Here is a 21708-nt window from a genome sequence, read left to right on the forward strand (position 1 = left end):
TACCCTGAAAAAAGGGTTCCCAGGAAGCACCTGGCACTCACCTGCATGCCAATGACTGCGTAGATGAAGAACAGCATGGCGATGAGGAGGGCAACATATGGGAGTGCCTGTAAGAGAGGAACTGTGTGACTCAGTACCGGGCCACTGTGCCCATTCAGCACGACAAGAAGACCTACACAGTGGCCACATGGTATAGTGAAGGAACACAGAATGAGGAAGAAATATTAATCCCAGCCCAACTACTTCAGTCCCAAATACCCAACCCCCTACATGCCTGGTGTTACCACTCTCCATTATGGGAATCGTCTATGAAGTTACTAAAGATCAAGTCATTCTGAAGCCTGGACTTTCTCTTGTGGGCAGTCTGCACAGGGCAAAGATCAGGTTACAAAGAAACATTATTATACAAGGTGATTTTCCACCTTGCTTCTGCTGAAGCATTTCCTTGGGGTGAACTCTTAAAAGTAGAATTAGTCAGAGGGGAAGAGCCAATTTCTGATGGTAGCTACAGGATGCAAAATACCTTTCATAAAATGTACATCTCTGAAGGAACTACAAAGTCAGGGTGGGAAGAAAAGGAGATAGCTAGGTGATCGTCGAGCCTAGGCTCTCTTCAGGAACACCCAACACAAGTGTGTATGTCTGATCAGACCCCCATTCTTTAAACCAATGTTCTTCCATTGCTTTGCTCCCTCACCACATGTGATGGGCTTAATTCCAAGTATACACACTGAAAGCATCCTCTTTCTCTCCTATCTGAAAGAGCTCATCGATAAGTCAGGAACTAGTAGACTATCAGGCCAGCTTCAGACCTGCACCAGCTGTGGACCCCAACTGCCAGTCTACCCTGGCTTGCTTGATAGAGTCCCATGGAGTTAGTTGTGGGCTCTTCTCACCACACCAATCTGTATTTATCTTCTAGATTACCAGTTAACCATTTTGTTGGCACAGTCTTTCAGTGTGAATCAGTAATCTGTGATTATCTATCAAATCTCAAAAAAGTTTACTAATTTCTTTAAAAAGTAAGAGTGACATTATTGCCTGAGCTCATTCTATTCTATAGCAGTTAGTCCACACAGGAGTAAGTACAGCTGGAGAGGGTTTCAAGCGTTCCCTGGACAGAAGCTGGCTGTCTGGGTCCCCACTCTGCCCTGCCTCAGTGCCAAGAGCCGCACTTCTTAGTCCTCCAACCTCATTCTTTTCCAAAGGACCTGTGACATACCTTCTCTGAGTTTTAGCACCTTTCCTTTTCCCCAGGGGCCATCTCTTTTTCCCTTAACCGGTTAAGATCTTAAGTCAAAAAATGCTTACTGGGTTGTTAAAACTTGTCACCCCAGAGATGGGTGAGAGGCAAACTTCAGCTTTTTGATGTATCTCTGGAAAGCTTCATTTGTTCACATGAACTTATTTATGAGTTTTGGGTGAAATAGTTGACTAATAAAATGAAGAAGCAAGGTTCAATTTATAATGTTTCTATAAATCCAAAATTTCCCTACAATGGGTGCACCTTTTACCAGGAATATATTTATTTTCCTCTCCCCAACTGATTCAATCCAGAAGACTGGAATATCTGGGGTAGGATACTTGAAGGTAGAGGAGAAGCCAGTTATGCTCAGGAATAGACTAGAAGTGGGCTGCACCAGCCTAGGGAATCATAGGTAATCAAAGAGACCTGCCTTAGGCCTAAATGCCCTGAACTCGAATTGGATAACCAGAGACCTAACAGTGGCCTGGCCAGCTGGCATTATTTCTAGTTGTATCTAGACTGGCTGACAGGATCTTTGCAGCTACAGGAGGAGAAAGCATCTTTGAGTGAGGCTGTTGGCCTCCAGGAAGTCTGCAGAACCCACTCCTCTCTCTGACTACCACCACCACTGGGCCTCCTGGGGATACTGAGGAGCTCAGAGACTCAAATCTCTTTCCATCCTGGGAATGTTCCAGATCTCTGAGATACAGGGCCTTCCTGCTTTCTGTTCTGCTTCCTTTAAGGCAAGTGACCCGAGCAGTGCTGGGCTGGATCTCTCCAGCATTCCACCTAGGTCCACACAGTGTCAACGCGGGGAGAATGTGTCTGGGGCCCCCAGGACAAGGGACAACCACTGACCTATACGTGAACTTCCCAAAGAAACAGAAAGCCTGGGCTTTATCTTACCTGAAAGGACTTAATAAAAGTCCACAGCAATGTCCGGATGCCTTCCCCTCTGCTGAGGAGCTTCACCAATCGCATCACTCGGAAAAGACGGAAAAAGGTGATGGAGATTCTATTGCTCTCTTCAGAGTTCTGAAGGGTTATCATGGAGAGGTCAAACCCAATGGAAAGTAGAACATGCAACACTTTCAGAAAAACAGCAATAGATGCAAAGGTGACAGAGGTAAGAACTGAAGATGTGTTTATAGGGCCTTTTCACCTTAAAAAGCATGATATGAAAGGAAAAGTTACATGCTAACAACACAGGGTTTGAAAAAACTGTCCACACAGCACATGCATGTCCACGTGTTCTACTGTGTTAGAGGAGAACGCTGGGCTGGCCAAGAGTGCTGGACACTGATGATGAATGCAAACCACTGCAGACACTGTTCTGGAAGGACAATCATGGAGAATACAGAAAAAACCAGTGGAAAACTCGACATGGTCAAATAAACTCAAGGAAAAGGCCCAGCCCCTGGGGACTAGTCACTGATCTTACCCCAGGTGTAGCAGTTGGGACAGGGACATTTTCACTTTCAGTTGGCTTTAAGAAATCAAACATTAAAAAATGGATTAATCAGGTGGGAAGGAAGAAGGGATTCAGAACATTCCACCCTTTTAAAAATGTGTGGTTAATGTCTTTGGACAACACACCTGCTCCCTCCCTGAGAAAACGCCAGTGACTCTAACTGGATGGGGGCAGCCATCGGCAGGGTGCAAACTACTGTTTTTTAATTTATATCCAGGGACATGAGGTCCCGGCTGACAGACAACAGTAAAAGATAATGCTGCCAGACCTCAGCTGTCCCTAAAGTCAGAAGCACAGAGGGTGCCTCCGCTTCTCTTAGCTCAGAGAAGCCCACTGTTCTGCAGCCACCTTTAACTCTAAGCAACGGGACAACTCCAGCTGCATTGGCAAACAGTGGCCCTGCCTGGGGTCCACATGCCTTCCCACAGGACCAAATGCCTCCCACCATGGCCTCTGACAGGGCTGCTTAGGAGCAGGACCAGACTGGCCAGAACAAGACCAGACTGGTTCTAGAGGCTTGCACTGCCTGACTTATAGCTTACACTGCTCAGATGCAAGGAAGCATAGGCCTGCAGGACCCTGTGGAGGACCAGCTTGCCCTGAGCTCAGCCATTCCACCTTATCCCAGGGCTGGCTGGGCTCCTGTCACCAGGCCCCAGGATGCAGACTCTTACAGCTGATCCTCACCTGGTTTCCTCACCCAAAGGGAAGTCAGGGGCCTTGCCTCACTCCACTCAGTGCCTAGCAAGGCACCTATCAATTGTTAAGTGTTGAAAAGAATGTAAGACATTGGCAGAGGCAGACTCTCGCCTATCCCCGGAGGCATCTTTAAACAGTAATTCTAAACTGAAGCAGAACTGGGATGTGACAGTCTCTTTTCCCTGCAGCGCTGTCACCTCCACTGCAGCAGCAGGTCTACCCAGGAGTTGACAGAAAGGAAAGAGGTTCGTCTGGTTGGGGCTTCAAAAAAGGCTGTCCAGTATGCCTATCAACCTAAGGGATATGTGCATGCCGCTCAGATGGCTTCATCCCCTGGGGACAAAGGGAAGGATAGGCTTGGTTCTGAAGCCTCACTCTCATCAAGGGCTGCCTCCCAACACCAAACAGAAAGTTCTGTTAAACTCATGGAGAACAAGGGGTCTGAACCCAAGAACAGGTCTGATAGTCAGAAAGGGTCACTGGTCCATCTTGGGATGCTTAGGATGGGAAGCTGGTAATGGCTCGTCAAAATCCAGGGTCAATATTTTTATTTTCCTCTATTATCTACAAACATCCTTACAGTGACAGCTCATGTTTTCAAACTTAAGACTTTTTTAAAAACTCCAAAAAACCTGTTTTCCAAAGTTCTCATCGTCTCCCACATCATTCCCCGAGGGGGACGTCACTCTTGCCCACACAGCAGGGTGTGTACGTGAGTGTGTGAGCATACATACACACCTCTGCTCGCCTCTGCTCAGGGGACCAGTGTGCAGAAGACAGAATGCTACAGTGACAATAGTGAAATGCCCCACAATGTGTTGGACCCATAGACCATAAGGAGAGGTGTTGGTTGAGAAGACTCTTCTGGCCCCCGTCTTCTGCTTGCCGCTATCCTGCTTTGTGTAGGTGAAAGCTGGCAGCCAAAGTGACTTTCAAGGTGTATATTTTTTAACTGACATCTTTGAATTGTGACAAGTCAGGGACTGTGAAGTCTGAACTCTCATTTTAAAACACCAAGAGGAGGAAGAGATAGTGTTTGTTGAGGTCTGAGACAGCACAACATGCGAGAGAGGAAGGGCTGGACAAACAGCACACCAGGCTGCATGCACCCCCAGTGTGGCCTGCGACATCACCCCCTCCCACCACAGGCCAGTGGCAGACAGAACTGCTTCAAGGCGGGGGATACCTGGCGGCACTGGGAGGACAGTTCAAGTTGCCAAAATATCTTCCCAACTGGAATGCCACTGAGAAAAGCTTCTCCCAAACAACAAATGTCAGCCCAATGGAAAGGGCAGGCCAGCTCTCATCCTGGGCTGCACACCAACTACCTGGGACCTTTCACAAAATCTGATGCCCAGGTCCCACCCAAAGACTTTATTATTATTATTATTATTATTGGTCAAGGGGTCTACCTGCACTATGGAGATTTTAACAAGTACATCAGTGATTCTAATGTGCCCCCAGAGCTGAGAATTTCAGTACTGCTTAGCCCAGAGTAAGGGCTGGGCCAAGCATTTATGTCACAGCTCACATCAGTAGAGTGGTCATAGAGTGGGGCCACTAGAAAAGCCCAAACAGGCTGTTACAGCTGGGCAGAGGCTTCTTTTGGAGTTGATGGCGGCTTAGTACTTGGATGCAGACATTAGAAATTCTTCTCCACCTTCCTTGTGGAAGGGTTGGAGGAAGCCTGGGAATTATAGCAGCTGATGGAGATGGGACACAAGTAAGCTGACACTATGCTTTACTCCTAGGACTGTCCATGGGACATGAGATAGAAGGCCATTTTTGAAAAGCTACCCAGGGAACAGGTCCTCCTGCAGATGGGGTGATCAGTTTTTAATAGCAGGGATTTCACCATCATCTCAGGACTGGGACGAGACTACCTCAGGAGCTGAGAGGTTATGTTCTTTACCTGTTTCCTGGGACAGGGACAGTATATGGAGTTGGGGAGGTGAGCAGCCTAACTGTGGGGTCAAGACAAGAAGCTGAGTGAAGTTATAATGACCTAGTCCAAACTGAGCACCTGACAAGCCAGGGACAATCCTCGGGTCCTGAGAGCGAGCTCCTGCTCTTTACAGACCCTTTGATAAGCAAAGGCAGCTATGATTTCTAAACAAGCTGTTGCCTCCCATGCAGTAACAATGGAGAAAGACAGAATGTTGGTGACAACAATCTCTGGGTCAGAAAAATGGACTGCTGGGTCATTTTACCATTCAAGAAACAAGCAAGCATCCAGGAGGGAGCAGAAGTGAGCCTACCAGTTGTCGTCCAATATTTTAGCAGCTTGGTGATGTTATGATCAAATGTGAAGGAAACGAGACTATGAAAGCTATCAAACCATGAAAAGCAGGGTGTGTGTGTGTGTGTGTGTGTGTGTGTGTGTGTGTGTGTGTGGAGGGGACAGAACAGAGAGCACTGGGTGAGCATGCATGCAGGACAATGCAAAGGGCCATCCAATTTTTTTTTTTTTTTAACAAGGAATACAACTGCAAGCTTGTTTTCTCATTTCCAGGCCAGAAAATTGATTCTTGGATTGGCAAGTCTCAGAGCCAAGTGCGACTGACCAAGAAGGCACAAGCTCAGGCTCTGGCCAGAGACAGCAATGCATGTATGGGAGGGAAACAGTTTAGATGACCATGATTGATCCTTAGCATGTCCTGTGAAACTCAGTGAAAACCAAAGGTGGGAAGTCAAAAACAAGAATACAGTCTCTAGAAGTGCTTTAGCTTTAATCACTTCACCGTATATATGTTTATATATACTTGCCGCTACAATTTTCTAAAAATAAAACCAACATGAAAATCAATTAGGAAACAGAAAAGAAAGATCAACCGAGTTTGGGGGAGAGAGTACAGCAGATTAAGCATTGCAAAAAATGATGACATATGGAAGCTAAAACCAGCCAACACAGACCAAGAGTGCTCATGCTCAGGCGACCCAGGAGCTCAGGGGACAAGGCCACCAAGGTGTGACATGTATTGCTCCCCTGGAGAATGCCATAGGCATGGGGGTAGGGAGCCTGTGGGAATCAACAGTCCTGTTCTCATGTATTTATACCATCAGAGGTTAAGAATATCTAGTCTTTTTATCTTTGGGTCTTTCCAGAGCCTAGCCCAGGGCCTACAAATGGTAGACGCTCAAGAAATGTGTGTTGAAAGATTAAATAAATGAGGTGGCCTTGAGCACTTCCTCTGTGCCAAAGCTCAGTGGAGAAACACTGAGGTCTCCAGATGGTACTATACCAGCCCAGGGCAAGAAACTAATGTGGCATGGCTGAGCAGTGTTTGGTCTCAGGGTATAGCTGAGCAGGGAAAAGGTCACTGATTGAGAGCAAAGTCTAGGGACATTCCTGGCATTAGTGATTTTAAAAAGCTCACTAATGCCAGGAATGAAGAGGTCCCGCAGAAGCCTGTCTTGTACAGATACTCAATTGTCAATTGCTACCTAGAAATCTGAGTGGTCATCTGGCCCTTTCCTGATGCACAGTGAAGCAGGACAACACTGAGACACTGATGGGCGAGGCTGAGCCAGGGGAGGGGGAGACAGGTATGGTGGGAGGAGCTGGCCCCCAGCACATGTGAAGCAGCCAGGAAGCCAGGTGCTGCCCTGGACACACAGTGCCACTTTGCCAGCTAGCAGGTGGGGCAGCATAAGGAAGCAGGGTGCCCATTTGGTGAACAACCTTGGCTACATCCTGGTACCCAGAAACTAAGCATTTACACCATCCAGTGCTGCAGCACTTTAGGCCCCACGTGCTCCGAGGTGGTTGGCTGGGATGAGAGCTCTTGAATTTTTTCACTTTCATCATAGGCTTTCTCCGTCCCAGTCCCACTACATTAGGGTCTGTTTTGGAATTCTTATATATGTGGCAGGCACTTTATACTTGAGATGATTAAGCAGGCAGACGTCTAGCTGTAAACTTGTGTCCATGGCAGCCCAGTCTATTTTATAACTAAGATTCATTTATGAATCTTATCCCGAATGGCCATTTTATAGCTGCCTTATGGAATATGTCACACAAAGGAGAATTTACATAAGTCTGGACTTAAGGAGGCGGGGAGATGTTTATGCCTAGGCCTAGCTAAATACCATTCCAGAATCCTGTCATGACGTGGACATGGGTGTGACGAAGTCTGAATCATACCTTCTTGGACATGGGAACATCTTAAAGTCCATTTCATTTATCACATGGAAAATCTATACTTACAATAGTACTGTTATATCTCCCTAACATTTTGTATTCTTAGCAAGTATGTTTATGAATATTCAGATCATTTTATCTCCATAACAGACCTGTGAGGCAGGGAGGGCCTCACTCAATCCACAGGACCCATGAGGGAACTGAGGTCTGGGTCCAACAAGTCAGGCGTGAAGTAGGGCTTGAACCGCCAGGTCTTGTGATTGCCAGATTGGTGGTTATCCCACTAGTCACACTACAGAATCAGCCTGGCCTCATATAGGGTCAGAGAGGGGTTTCACCATCCTCATTTGATATACAGGCTGTCTGGGCACCAGGATGGACCCAAGAATCCTCAACTCTGAGAGGTCAGCCAGGCAGAACACTGGGAGGGGCAGGGCTGCACTGGCAACATGGAGCAGAAGACAAGACTACACAACAGTCCCTGCCCTTACTCTGCTTGTCCCCTCAAAGGGCACACACTGGACACCCACTAAGACTTGTTGAGGGACTGGGGCCAGACCAGGAAGCAGGGCCTTTCTGCCTGCCTGGGCCTTCAGTTGGATGTGGGTAAGACCATGGGAGCCGGATGGGAGTGGTGCGCCCCTTCTCAAGCTGCTTACTTCTGAAGGGGTTCTCAGGATGCTTGTGGAGGAGGCCTGCTTCACCTAGCAAGTTGCTATACACATGCTCCCTCATCAAGATTCAGCAGCATGTGACAAAGGAGTACTGACCTTCTCCCCAATAAGCAGCAGGCCCTCCTTGCCCCAGACCTACCAGCATCACCCCTTGGGGAGTCAGAGCCTGGCAGGTTCTCCAGTGTCACCAGCCAGACTCAGAGTATAGGCAAGGACCACAGCATACTCAGGTGTGGCTGTGGGGTCTCCCTTCTGCGCCTCCACAGAAACACTGTGGGCACAAGGGCATACATTAACTCTATTCTACAGCTGGAAAAACTGGGGCACAAAGCAATTAGGTGACCTGCCAAGATCACACAACTAGTGATTGGCGGCATTCACATTACACATACGATCAACTCCTAGCCCTTAAAATGTTAATATAAAGATCTTTAAAAATATCCTTCTCTTTCCGAAACAAAAATTCCAGGTTTACTGTCCCACTTCTTCAGGAGAAGAAGACAGAGGTGGGGGAGGGGAGCCTATAAAGGGCCTTCACATCTTGCAACAAGAATTTGTGCCTGGATTTCCAGAATGGCTGGACATTCATGGGGGCGGGAGGGGGGAGCTTCTAGTCTCTTCTATGTCAGACTTAATGAAAACAATCACATGGTAGGACACAAAGTTTGCTACTTACATTCACTTCAGTTATAGCAATATCAACGACGCTACCAACAACAATTAAGGCATCAAAAGTGTTCCATGCATCAGTGAAATAGTGCTGTTAGGGCAAGCATTCAGAAGCCACAGAGGAGAAGAAGCACAACAGGAAAAAAGAGAAAAGGACAGTGTTATCGAAGGGGAACATCTCAGCGTTATGCTACTCAGCTACTTGAAAAACTGCCCTAAGACAAACATGTCATAGATATATCCCTTTGGGTATCACTTCTGACACAGCAAATAAAAACAATTAGAGACACCCTAGCTTACCTTGCCTACCAGTGCCTGGGGTCAGTGCGGCCAGAAAGTCAGCCCTGCAAAGGTGGTTTGTGTCTGCAAAGGCCTTTTGGGTGAAGGCTCTACTCTACAGGGGTCTTTCCCACAGCTTTCCTTTAGGAAATGCTCAGTTTCGAATCGAGTACAATTGGGATCTGTGACTTGTCCAGGTGATGCCACTGCAGGGCAGGGAGCAGAGTGTGCAGACAGAGGAGAAAGGAGGGTGCAGGCCACACCAGGCGCATACTCACGTCGGCTTCGCTGAGGGCCACGTCTATAATGCTGCCGATTACGATGAGGGAGTCAAACGTATTCCAGGCGTCACTAAAATACCCCTGGACAGAGCAGGCAGGGGCAGACGTTCATGAGCACGTATGAATGAAACATCACACGGATCATATGAGGACATAATCTGAGTCCCCACAGCACCCATGGCAACCAGGTTGGGTGGTAAAGCCAAAGAGGGGGGGGCAACAATACTGTCCACTGGTGGAAAGGGCACAGAGGGGGCTTGTGTACCTCTGCGTGTGAGAGGGGATGTGTGTGAAAGAGGATGGGTGTACACTCATGCACACACGCACTCACACAGGCGCACGCACGCGCGCACACACAGACACACACACACACACACAGCACAGACCTGTGGCCCTGAGCAGACAGAGGGCAACCCTACCCTACCACCCTGTGTGCTGATCTCACACCCTCTTCAGCTGACAGAAGGGTAAGGCTCTCCCACTCTTTTGAGGCTCTTTAATCACCCACTTGCTTCTCTTCTCTCACTTACAGAGCACTGTCAACAGTCATCTGGTTCCTTTTCCAGGCCCCTTCAAATAAATCAGCAGCCCTCCCCCAAGTGTAGTGGTCCAGAAAGTAGGACCACGAGGGTGACCAAGAACAGTCCCTGGCTTCAAAGAAATTTTGGTCTAATGGGGATACAACTAGGTCAGGGCAGACAGAGAGATGGGCAGAGATGTGTGCACAGCCCTGAGGCTCTGTGGCAGAGAGGTCTTGGTTGTGGGGCGGGAGAATCAGCACAGGGAAGCCAAGGTGGGCTCTGAGGAGAAGACTACCATCAAAGGCCCCACCAGAAGCCTCACATTGTCAGCAGGCTCCACCCTCTGACTCAGCTCTTGCTCTCCCACTCTCTCTTCACCTTCCAGGTTAAGAGGACTCCTCTTTGTCCCTCAAAAACAGGAGCAGGTTTTTCCCCACCTCCAGATGCCTCTGCAATCCAAAACTCCTCAACCCAACTTGATCGTAAGTTTATTTCCTCCTTCAGGGTCAGATAAATATTAGCCCTTCACAGAAAAATTTCAGCCCCTCTGGACCGCCCACAACCCACCACATTGTCTCTCTCTCTCTCTCTCTCTCTCTCTCTCTCTCTCTCTCTCTCTCTCTGTTGAACACTGCACATCTACCACAATGAAAGCCTCTCAAGGGTGAGGACTATTCTGTCCCACCTCCACCAGCCCCATCCAGCCCAGTGCCTTGAATCTACTTGATATGTGAATGTGTCCCTTTCTCTATTAATCTGCACCTTACTGGTCTTTCCCAGTTACTGTTTTTTCAGGTCCTTATAGCTTGAGCCAGCTCTAAGGTACACCCTTAAACACGAGGCTTACAAATCCATGTATATGTGCCATACGTGAAGAAATTTTACGTCTTTTTCTGGGACCAGGACAGTAGGTGCTAAACCACTGCCGTTGTCTCCTGACACCCCTGGGAAGCCCTCCACAGTAGTGGTGGGGAAGGACTGAACACAGAGCCAGGAGGCTTCTGATTGCCACGGACCAGACTGCAAAGGCCCATGAGTATCTTCTGGAAAAGTCAGAGCACATTTTGGAAATAAAAATTCAGGTGTGAATGATATAAAGAGAGGCTTGGATTCTTATAATGGTACATTTAGTACTGTATTAAGAACAGGAGGTACTTTGAAGTGACAGTTCCCAGGAACTTGTGAGTAAACGCAGGCCTAGCAGAAACCACTGCAGGGCCACAGCCTTTTGTAACACTACAGAAAATGTGGGCATGTTGACTGCCCTAATAACTGGAGTAGGGATGTTCACTCTACTGCCTGTTAATCATTCCCCCTATTCGTGGGGGAGCCATTATACTCTCATGGTTTATTGTTTTAATTTCTCACTAAACAATGGAAGACTTCCCCATCCACCTGCCATGATTTCTGACCCACTCAGCCTGTCCCCCTCTGACAAACACAGTGCCGCTCTCACACTTGTCCCTTCCTGCCTGTCAACCTCCTGGCCCCCTATCAGCAGCCTAAGAAGCTGACAGGAGCAGTTAGTCTACAGCAAATCCAATGACCTATTCAAGTATAAGGAGAAGCTCTACTTCAAAGACACCACTTGTACTTCTCGGCTTGTCCTCTTATGAGTTCATGATTCTCTGCTGGCCACACTGCAGGAAAATGGGCGTCTGTGAGGTCTAGACCATGATGTGGTCAGAGGTGGGATACACAGCCAGCCCCAGGATGGGAAGGAAGACGTGTGTGTGTCCTTCACCAAGGTCTCCTGACACAGAAGGCAGCTGAGTCAGAGGGTGCCTTCAGTGTTGGAGCTGAGGTGCCCATGGTCCTCTTGTGGCAAATAGGTAACAAGCAGTTCTCTGATGGACAGCAGTGCCTCAGACTACACAGAAGGGCAGAAACTGCCCTTTTCCCTCATGGACTTAGGAGCATCTCAGAAGCTAAAGGGAATGTGGCAACCCCTCCCCTCTCCTGTGGGGAGGGATTTATGCCTTAATCAAATGCTTGGTCATGAGTAGCCACTAGAGCTCCAGGTTATTCCCATAGCAGTAAAAGCCAAGCATCCTTCCTTCTCTCCTGTGGCACAAAACCCATACCACATGCACCGCATCTCTCTCCTGTTACTTTGTGGGATTTGCCAGAGGCCAAACCCACCACTCCCTCCTGCGCCAGACAGCTCTCCCACTAGCCTTGGGATTTTACTCCTGACAGCTGTCCTACTCCTGACAGCTTGTCCCTCTCCTGAATGATCAATGCTCCCACTGTAGGGTTGTTCCCATCCACCTACAAGCTATTCTCCATGGAGGCAATCATCACTCACCAGAATGGATAAAATCCTTTTGAATTAATATGACAGGGGCTTAACACTTCTTTTGGGTCTTGGAGCTTTTTGGAAATATGACTCTCTAGAAAATCCCTCACACTCACAAAATGGCACCCAAATCATAATAATTCATGGACCAAAAGTTGACACCCCTAATCTAGACTATAGGAGGCTTGACTTGGTGCAGGTAGCTCTGACAGGAGGACAGGAGAGGCAGAAAATGTCAGTCCTCTTTTTCTTCCTACGTACTGCTTCCCTGTTTAGCAGCCTCCTATTTTGAAGAAATCACTGCTGGAGTGAGCATGACTCAGTCCCCACTCTTCCCCACCAAAGACCCACAGCATCTGGGTAACCAGAAGATAAGACAAGAGCTCCTAACCAGGGCCCATCTCCATGCTCTTCCTCTTGGCTGATGATCACTTCCACCAAATTCTGTAACTTTCCAGTGGAATGAGCAATCAAATCTATCTATTTCTCTATTTTTGTTTTTCAGCTCCACCTACCCAAAAAGACCAAGCAAGCCCACCACATGCAATCATATCCATTATTCAGAAACAATTCTGCCTCTGGAAACCTAAATCATGAACCAGATTAATGCAGACATTAGAGTCAGGAAGCTCCATTCTTTCTAAGAACCCTGTTTTGACTGTCTGTCGGTGTCTGTCTCCTGCCCGACAGCAGGCTCCTGGAAGGCAGAGGCTGGGCTATGACTATTCCTGGGCCCCTCGCCAGGATACAGCACAGGCTTGAGGATGGCAAAGGGCCAGTGTCTGGAGAATGGTTGCAAATGGAAAACAAGAAACTCAGCCCAAGTCCAGATTCCTTTTGCTGCCTGGCTTCACTTTTATCTGCAGAGCTAAAGAAACCCTCCACAAACAACCTGCCCTTTGTCCTTTACCATGGCAGCCAGATCACTTACTAACTTCTGGCAAGGACTGTTTGGGCAATATTTGACCCAAGTGATGACCTGTAGTGCCAAGTTCTGGTAGAACAGTAATGAGCAACTTTGTGACTAGCTTAAACCTTTCCAAAGGTAAAGTGGGGCTTAATGGGAAACATATCCCAAACACTCTACCTAGAAACCGATAGAAAAGCAAGAGCTATCTTTGGCCAAGTTGTGCCTAGAGGCTCAAGCACTTATTCCTTCCTTCATCTCACCAATCTCCGAGTAACCACCTTGTAGCAGGCATCACATGAAGTACTGTGGACCCAAACATAGCCTGTGACCTTGAGCAGCTGCTTATCAGCAAACAGAGACTCAGCAGTGTTTATAGCAACACTGCATGGTAAGCATCTCTCAGATGTACCTCTGAAGGGAAATGTTGGCTTGGGCTGGGCTAGCAGGGATGTGTCTCCTGGGGAGGTTATGTCCAGTGGGTCTTAAAGGCTTCCAGAATAAGGTCTGTGGACCTGGAAAGGAGTGGCATCTTCACATTTGGGGATAGGGTGGAGCAGAAGGAATGTCGGAGAGAATGGCAGGAAAGGAGGTAGAAATGTGCTTATACAAGTGTTTTGCAGAGGACTTCAAATATTAGACTAAGAAAATCACATTTCTTTTCCTTGAACAATGAGTGGCCAGTGCCAGAAGAGTAGCCTGGTCAGTTTGTTATTTACAAAGGGAATAAGTACAGAAAGGGCTCTCCATGGGTGGGAGATCTCTGAGAAAGCAGGCATTTGCCCAGGAGAGAGGACAGTAGGCAAGGCTGGTGAGACAGCCGTAGGTACACACATATCTTACTTGGAGAGAAGAGGACTGGGAGGGAGCTCTGTGATACCCTGAGACTGAGGAACAAGATGAAAACACCCATCAGAAAGTCCAATGTGAAGTTCTAAGGGTGGTAATACTTGGTTTCTAGTATTATTTGGCATTGAAAAGAAATCACTTGGAAAGATGTCATCATTGAAGAACTAGAAAGGCAGTATCCAATTTTCTTTCCAGGAGGTGCAGAACATATTCCAGGAAGAATGTTGGCACTGTATTAAGAAGCCCTACTCCTGCCAGGGGCCCTGGAGCAGGGTGTGCTACCCAAGAGGTGGGTGAGACCAGGCAACCCACAACCTACTGTGCTTTGGCTCTGTGTAGAATTAAGGAACAGCACCAAACCCAACTCTTCTACTTTTTCCAAGCCCAAGTGGGTAGGAGTGTGAATTAGACATTTTCAGGATAGAACTAAGACCAAAAGGCTTAAGGACTAAGACATGGAACAGGGTGTGGCTCACTGGGAGGAAATCCCACAACCATGGCAGGTATCCTGGATCTGGACCAAGTTTTGAGATAAAACATCAGGTGGGTGGTATCCAGAAATAGATAGGTCAGGCCCTTATGACTCCACAATGTGCTCTTTATACTTGCTGGAGCCAACCCTCTGGAGAGGCCCTCTTTCCTAAACCTTTCTCCTTGGAGCATAAGAATTCACTGCAGAATTACAGCAGCTTCTCCTGGAGGTGAAGGCTAGGGGAACAGGGCTCATCTCTTACCTGAATTATGTTTCCAAACCCTACAGCTGCATGATCAACTCCAAGTGAAAAGCACAACCTAGAGTGCACCAGGTGGATTCCCCTGTGGGGTGCAATAAAATGTGCGTTCTGCTTGCCCTTCCCCAATTCTTTTGCTCTTTGGCATCTCATCACCTTCCACTCTTGCTTGTCTAGTGCTCAAAAACAACTCTTCTTATGAAGCAAGACTGCCTCCCCACTATGGAATCTCTCACCTCTGGGTCTCCCACCTCATCCCCTTCCTGCTTGTGGGTGTTGGGTAACTGACCTTACATGGCCTTGAACCATTTCCTTCTAAATGCACTATCTCCCAAGAGGCCCCATTTCTCAGATTCCTTATGTATAAGAAGTTCTCAGAATTAGGAAACTCAATTTTTTTTTAACCCTTGCATCCTGAAATGCCTTCTTACCTATCACTATGGATTTTTTTTTCTTCTGATTTCACTTTCTGAAATGGTTTATATGACAACTGCAATCTGTCTCTCCTAACAGAGGCTGGTGAGTTCTCCTAGAAGGCATGCTCTTACTGTGGAGAAAGCTACCCCAGGACTCTGATACAGAGCTCCTTAGGGGGACAAAGACTCTTTTGAGATGAGACTGAAATCCCCTGTGGCCACCTCCTTGGCACGTTCCTGTCTCTGAAGCCCTGACAACATTGCTCCTTGGCCCACTATCCCACTGTGAGGACAGAGGTAGCCTCCTTGACTTCTTTGTAAAAGACCACCCTCACCTGAACTTGGCTTATAAACATCAAAGAGAAGAATAAGAAATAAAGGTTTCAAGCAGAGCTTTGCTTCATGGTGATTTCATTTTCCCCTGCTCCACCAGGCACACAGTGATAGAGGACCCATCTCCTCTGGCTTGGGTGCTCTCCAAAGGCAAGGACGCTGTTGTTATTTGAAAAGTTCTCTCAACTGTAATTTGAGGTCATCTTGTGCTATGAAAATATCTTGCTGAGTAAAACTACAAAGCAATACAATGTGTGGCGGAAATCACCCATTTAAAAACTCTGATCTCTCAGTACTGATTATAAATTAGCTATTCATTTCCCTTGGGTATCACCCATCTGTTCACACGCCACAGAACTCTCCTGGGCTAAGCAGTGTGCTACAAGCCACCGGTGCACTGGCCTGCATACAAATGCACACGCGTGCATACACACTCACAGACTCAAGTACACATGTGTGCATACATACAAGCGCACTCTCACACACTCACATACTGTGAGTGGACTTTCTCCTCAGCTTGGTTCAAGCTTTCAAAACTTTCTGAGTTTAACCATCAGGCAAAGGAAGACATGGCACAGGGCCTCTGGGAAATGTTCCATAGGTGGGTTCCACATGCATTTCACAAGTACTTTCCACATTCTTACTCTGCAACCTTTTCCATCAGTTCAGACAAATATTGTTCAAAGAAGTAAAGGTGAGAGGGAAGCAAACCAAAATCTCAAAGGAAATTAAGATGAATTTGGAAAAGGAGGAAATGTTTATGTATGTAGATATGGACAAGTCACAGTAGGTAACATCTGGCCATGCATAAGGTGCCCAATTTGACCCCACTGCAATCATCCAATTAATCACTTACAAATGTCCTTTCTTTTTGGTCCACAAAGATCTGATAAAGATTGCATAGAAATTAATTCAAATTAAAGAAAGGAACAGTCTGGAATTAGAATTTCATGTAACTGTGGAGTATGTGAAACTATTTCTTAATCCATGGTCTTACTTAAATTAATGTTGTTAAGATACCCACTCAAAGAGAACCAATAACTAGAGCACTGGGTTCTGTCATCCTCTAACTCTTAGAGTTTGGGTCTATGCTAAGGAGGAGGCTGAGGGACAAATGCCTCATAGTTCAGCTCAGCTCAGCTTCTGTGTCTAGGGTTTTAGAATGAGGGAGCATCACTGATGAAAGTGATGGTGGCAGCTGGCACCACATGCCAGGCACTAAATATGGTACTTCTTCACGCCTCCATGAAAGAGGACTATTAGCATTATCATGTTATGGATGCAGAAATTGAGGCACATGGCAGTGAAGAAACTTGCTTAAGCTAGTAAGTGGCAGAGTAGGATCTGAATCCAGTCCAGTTCCAGATCTGTGCTCTTGGGCACTGAACTACACTGCCTCTTCTGATAGAGCCTTTGGTGAGCATGGGACAGAATTCACTGTCCTCCAAAAGGAAAGACGATATGCTGAGCCCTCCAGTGTGGTTTAATATTTCACATCCCATTTTTCTTACAGTCGAGTGCAATTTTTCTAAATGAAACAAAAGATGGGACGACTGTGAGAAGTCTGCAGTTGGTTCTAGAACTTTACATAAAATGTGAAAGGTGTGCTGCAGAGCAAGAATAAACCAAAGTCTTCATGGTAGAAATCTGAAAGTAAAATCAGGATCAAACTCTAATGGTCATAATTTGGACCTTTCCCCAGTGCTCAGAGAACGAAGGTTTTCCTGAGATAGCATGAAACATGCTCTTCTAGAACCAGAAAATCAGGTTTCCAAACAATCTCCCCCCTACAGATTCCCAATTCTCTCCTCTTCTTTTTCTCGGAATTGTTTTCATGAGGTTTTGTTTCTGCAAACTGATTTTCCTGTGTGTATATAGATGCCCTGATCAGATTTTAATGTTCTCAGGTGATAACCCAGTTAGCAGCCACAACAACTGAGTGCAATTCAGTAACACAAGTCTAACAGGAAACTGGTGCTTTCTCTGAGTGATTGAGCAACTCACCTTAGGCTTAAATGCAATGACTTTCAAAACCATCTCGACAGTGAACACCCCAGTGAAGACCATGTTCAGAATGTCCATGGCATCATTGAACATCTTGGACTGCTCGTAGTGCTGTGGAGGAAGACAGAGGTATGGCTCTCAGAAACTTGGCCATGATCTCACACCCTCGCAGAAGGAGGCTCCCCAGCTCTCTGCAACCGTGTGGGCAATCTCCATGGTCCAGCACCCTCTCCCAACTCGACGGGCATTGCAAGGTCACATGGTAAACTCCCACCAAGCCCAGGGGGTCCGTGACAAGATGAGGATGATTGAATGATGGAGGGAAAAACAAGTCCATTCTCTCAGCTCAGGAGAAGGGGAGTTCACCCTTTCTTCTGGCAGGGCTTATACTCAGGCCCTTGATTAAGGCACAACGCAGACACTACCAAAATGTCTATGAACAAAAGCAAAATTTGATTAGGAATAAATCCTATGCCACTTAGGTCTATGTTTAATAAAAGGCAGAATTACTCTGATTTTATACTTTTTGCTATATCAGTTTGTATGGTCTAAAACAAAGGAGTGATCTTAAACAGTAAATGCTCTTTTTCATTCATAAGGAATTTTTCAGGTAAGGAAGCGCCAGAAAATTTATCCTCGACTGTCTTTACAACCATTTTCCAGATTGCAAGGAGAGTTGGTTTGACAAGTTCTTAGAGTCCAGGCAAAATCTAGATCTAGACCTTGATCTTCGCTTGCTGTCCTAATGTGATAGCTACTCGTCAACATAATTCCTGAAAACATTCACTGTTGATACCAAATTAAACCCTGACTCAGGCAATTTGAGTGAAATGTATTCCTTGCCCCTGATGTCAGCTAGAAGTAACTATAGTTCAGATCAAACCCAGGATTTCATGAATCATAAAATTCCCCACTGCCATGGTGGAAAGCCCCTTGAAAATAAGTATATGACTTAGGGTTTGCTTTTTGACTTTGGGTGTTCATGGTGTGTAGCACCTGATACAAATAATTCAGCTTAAACCTCATCTCTGAGGTAGGTGTGTCAGATTTCCCCATATTACCTATTAAGAAAGCCAGGTTCAGGGAATTAAATAACTTTTCTAAGGTCACCCAGCTGATAAGGAGTAATCAGGATTGAAGTTCCTGCCTGTTCAAGTCCAGAACTTTGGTCCCTTTATTTCCCCCCCCGCCTCTGGGTACTGGGGATTGACCTCAGGGGCACTTAACCACTGAGCCACATCCCCAGCTCTATTTTGTATTTTATTTAGAGACAGAGTCTCACTGAGTTGCTTGGCATCTTGCTTTTGCTGAGACTAGCTTTGAACTCTCAATCCTGTCTCAGTCTCCTGAGCCGCTGGGATTACAGGCATGCGCTGCCGCACCCCAGAGAACTTTAGTACTTAACCATTCCCTGGCCATAAGAGGCCCATGTAGAATTGAATGCCACATGCGGGATCCATGGGAATGTTACCTACCATCATGCTGTATGGTCTCAAACAAAGGAGTGACCTTAAACATTTACTGTAAGAGTCAGCCAGAATGGACTCTGGCCATACTATAACCCGGACTCATCAGAACATCAAACCCATCCTCTTGTGAGGGGGCAGCACTCCACCCTGAGAATCTGGGGTACAGGGCTGTGCAGAATGCCCAGACTTGGTCCCCACAGCTGTCTCCATTTTTACCTGCATGGCCAAGCAGAGTGTGTTGAGCATGATGAGGACAAACATCATGTATTCGAAAGGCGAAGAGTTCACCACGTACCAGAACTTGTACTGGTAGGGGTTTTTGGGGATGTATCTCCGCAAGGGACGTGCTTTCAAGGCGTATTCAACACACTGACGCTGCAACGGCAGAAAAGGGCAAAGAAGAGGTTCTGAGCACTTTGAGGGAAGGAGCCGCGGTGGTCATCTGCTCTGTAAGAGTTCACTCTAGCCTCCTAAATAGAACATAACTAGAAGCCACCACCCTTCCTGCCACAGCACCACCAAGGTCTCAGCCTCCAGTGCTACCATTGCATCATAGGAAGTAAGCAGAGCCCCCATTTTTCTTATGAAAAAAACTAATTCTGAACTTTTGCTTTTTATGCTGAGGACGTGCAGTGTGAGCACGAGAGAGCAGACTTGGTCCAGGCCTCATCACTGCCTTTCCCTTCCACTGTTGGGCCAGGTCCTTTGCTGAGCTGTCCTTGGGGACAGGAAGCCAAACACCCACAGGCACAAGCTCATCAAGAGCCAGAGGGGCTGACTTAGTCCCCGAGAACGGCAGCACTCAGCTCCTCAGATGGACCCACATAAGACACCTCTCAGGAGTCAGAATGTGTGACTCATGGTGAGCTGTCCATGCGTCTATCTGGGAGCTCCAGGGATTTAGAATCTCCAGGATATGGTTGGTATTGATGGCTGGATTAAACTAAGTTTGTGTCTATCCAGAGACCTATCCTTCCTACTTGCTCTAGGGACAAAGACTGGTCCACCCTCTGCATCAAGTCCAGAGAGAGCCTCCATCCCCAGGAGCCTTTAGGTCAGACCAGAGGCCCTGGCTCTGCACCTACTCTCCTGCTTTGACTCTAGATGCAGGCAGGCTCCCTGCGTCTGGGACTTGGTACCATTCCAACCTCACATACTGACACCAGGGACCCAATTCAAGCTTTTTTAGAACTTCAGGTGCCCATCCACAGCCCTGGCCCTGCCCTCATCTTTCTTGGAGCAGATGAGTGGGTACAGGGCTAGGCCAGGCTCCCTCAGACTGTACTGTGTGGGATCTGCAAGGACACCCTGACAACCCGAAGGAAAGTTCTCCTACAAACCAAGCCAGAATATCCTCACATTTCTATAATGGGCATAGCTACAGCCTGAAATCCCAGGCTGCTGGATCATTCTTATTATTTCATCACCAAAGCAGAAATGCTACCAAAAGAGGACTAGGGAAACTCCCAGAACAGGCTTTCCTCTCACACTTTTTTTTAGGGTTCAAAAGAACCTCTAAGGGGTGATTCCTTAATGCCCTCAGTTAGAGATGGGAGAGCAGAGACACACCTAACGTCACAAAGCAGATGCAGGCAGGCAGGGCCAGAGCACAGGACTCCTGGCTGCCTCAACGCACCTTGCAGAGCCAGAGGCTCCTATTTCTACCAGATTGGTTAAAACGAAGTGTTAGATGAAGAAATAAGGATGCCACTCAAACCTTAATCTCCAGTTTAAAGTTTTTGACCTCCCTTCTGGTGTTAGAGGGGTTTTCCTCCTCAGGGGCAAATCTGCTCCCCAGGAGACATCTGGCAATGACCAGGAATGTTTTGTTGTCACTACTGGCATCTAGTAGGTAGAAGCTGGGGATGCTGCTAAACATCCTACAGTGCCCAGAAAGCACCAACAAGAATTATGCAGCCTAAAATATCAATAGTGCCATGGTAAAGAAATTCTGGCCTAAGCAGATACTAAAGAGTCTCCTGGTAGAGACTGGAAACTCGAATGGGTATATACTGGCCTCAGGCCACAAGGCCCTATAAGATTCTATGCCACCATTCCTGGGCCATGACCATGGAAGGAGGCCTAAGTATTCTCTGATTTCTCACTAAGGCAACTGTAAATGGGTTTTACAATCATGAAATCTGCTTTGTATATGGAAGCCTAACTCAGCAGGCATGACTCAAACTGGCTGAGAGTGCGCTCTGAATAGGGCTGAGCCCAGGGGCACCCTTCTCTGAGTGCAGGGTGGTAAAAGAGATGTTCAGCTCTTGCTCGAGGGACAAAAGCATAGTGTGTGACTTTAACCTGATTTTTGTCCAGCTCACAGTTCTTATACTCTTTTTCTCCCTGCTCCTGAAATGTTACGATGACAAAGCCCACAAAGATGTTCATCATGAAGAAGGCGACAATGATGATATAGATGATGAAGAAGATGGAGATCTCCACTCGGTAGTTGTAGACTGGCCCAACATTCTCTCCATTTGAGTCAATGGCTTTATACAGCAACCTGGAGAGCAGAAAAACCAAATAAGGACCTCCCAATCCCACTCCGCCCAAGTGACCCAGCCCACGGCCTCCCCCAAGATGTCCCCAGAGTTCTTCTGAACTCCTGTGGGCACTGTTTCTCATCTCCTCACAGGGTGCCACCCAACAAGGCCTCTGGATACAACCAGGACTCTGAGGCCCCTCCTCAGCTTCAGGCCCTGAAGCTGACACCCAG

The 21708-nt window shown here is 47.1% G+C and overlaps 1 protein-coding gene and 1 long non-coding RNA gene across 29 annotated transcripts in view; one reads left to right on the top strand and one right to left on the bottom strand.

Annotated features, from left to right (window-relative positions):
• The window catches only part of Cacna1d (calcium voltage-gated channel subunit alpha1 D), a 315967-nt gene that overhangs the window by 35952 nt on the left and 258307 nt on the right, over positions 1-21708 (bottom strand). For 10 of the 27 annotated variants that reach the window (XM_040289735.2, XM_078038413.1, XM_078038410.1 and 7 more), the window contains 8 exons: positions 21294-21495; positions 19206-19364; positions 17521-17631; positions 9458-9541; positions 8908-8991; positions 2688-2732; positions 2153-2281; positions 42-107 (listed from right to left, as the gene is read on the bottom strand). In XM_040289735.2, the coding sequence (XP_040145669.1) occupies positions 42-107; positions 2153-2281; positions 2688-2732; positions 8908-8991; positions 9458-9541; positions 17521-17631; positions 19206-19364; positions 21294-21495 (880 nt within the window). The remainder of the gene's footprint in view (positions 1-41; positions 108-2152; positions 2282-2687; positions 2733-8907; positions 8992-9457; positions 9542-17520; positions 17632-19205; positions 19365-21293; positions 21496-21708) is intronic. The other 17 variants (XM_005317207.4, XM_040289743.2, XM_005317208.4 and 14 more) reach the window with 7 other exon arrangements.
• LOC144375069 (uncharacterized) lies at positions 13027-15575 on the top strand. Of its 2 annotated transcripts, none has more exons than XR_013434466.1 (3): positions 13027-13578; positions 14232-14325; positions 14797-15575. It is a non-coding gene; the product is annotated as an uncharacterized LOC144375069 (long non-coding RNA). The 2 variants fall into 2 exon arrangements; XR_013434465.1 differs by having other exon boundaries at positions 13055-13578; positions 15281-15575.

The sequence above is a fragment of the Ictidomys tridecemlineatus genome, chromosome 2 (genome assembly GCF_052094955.1).
Source record: "Ictidomys tridecemlineatus isolate mIctTri1 chromosome 2, mIctTri1.hap1, whole genome shotgun sequence".
In the NCBI taxonomy this organism is placed as follows: Eukaryota; Metazoa; Chordata; class Mammalia; order Rodentia; family Sciuridae; genus Ictidomys; species Ictidomys tridecemlineatus.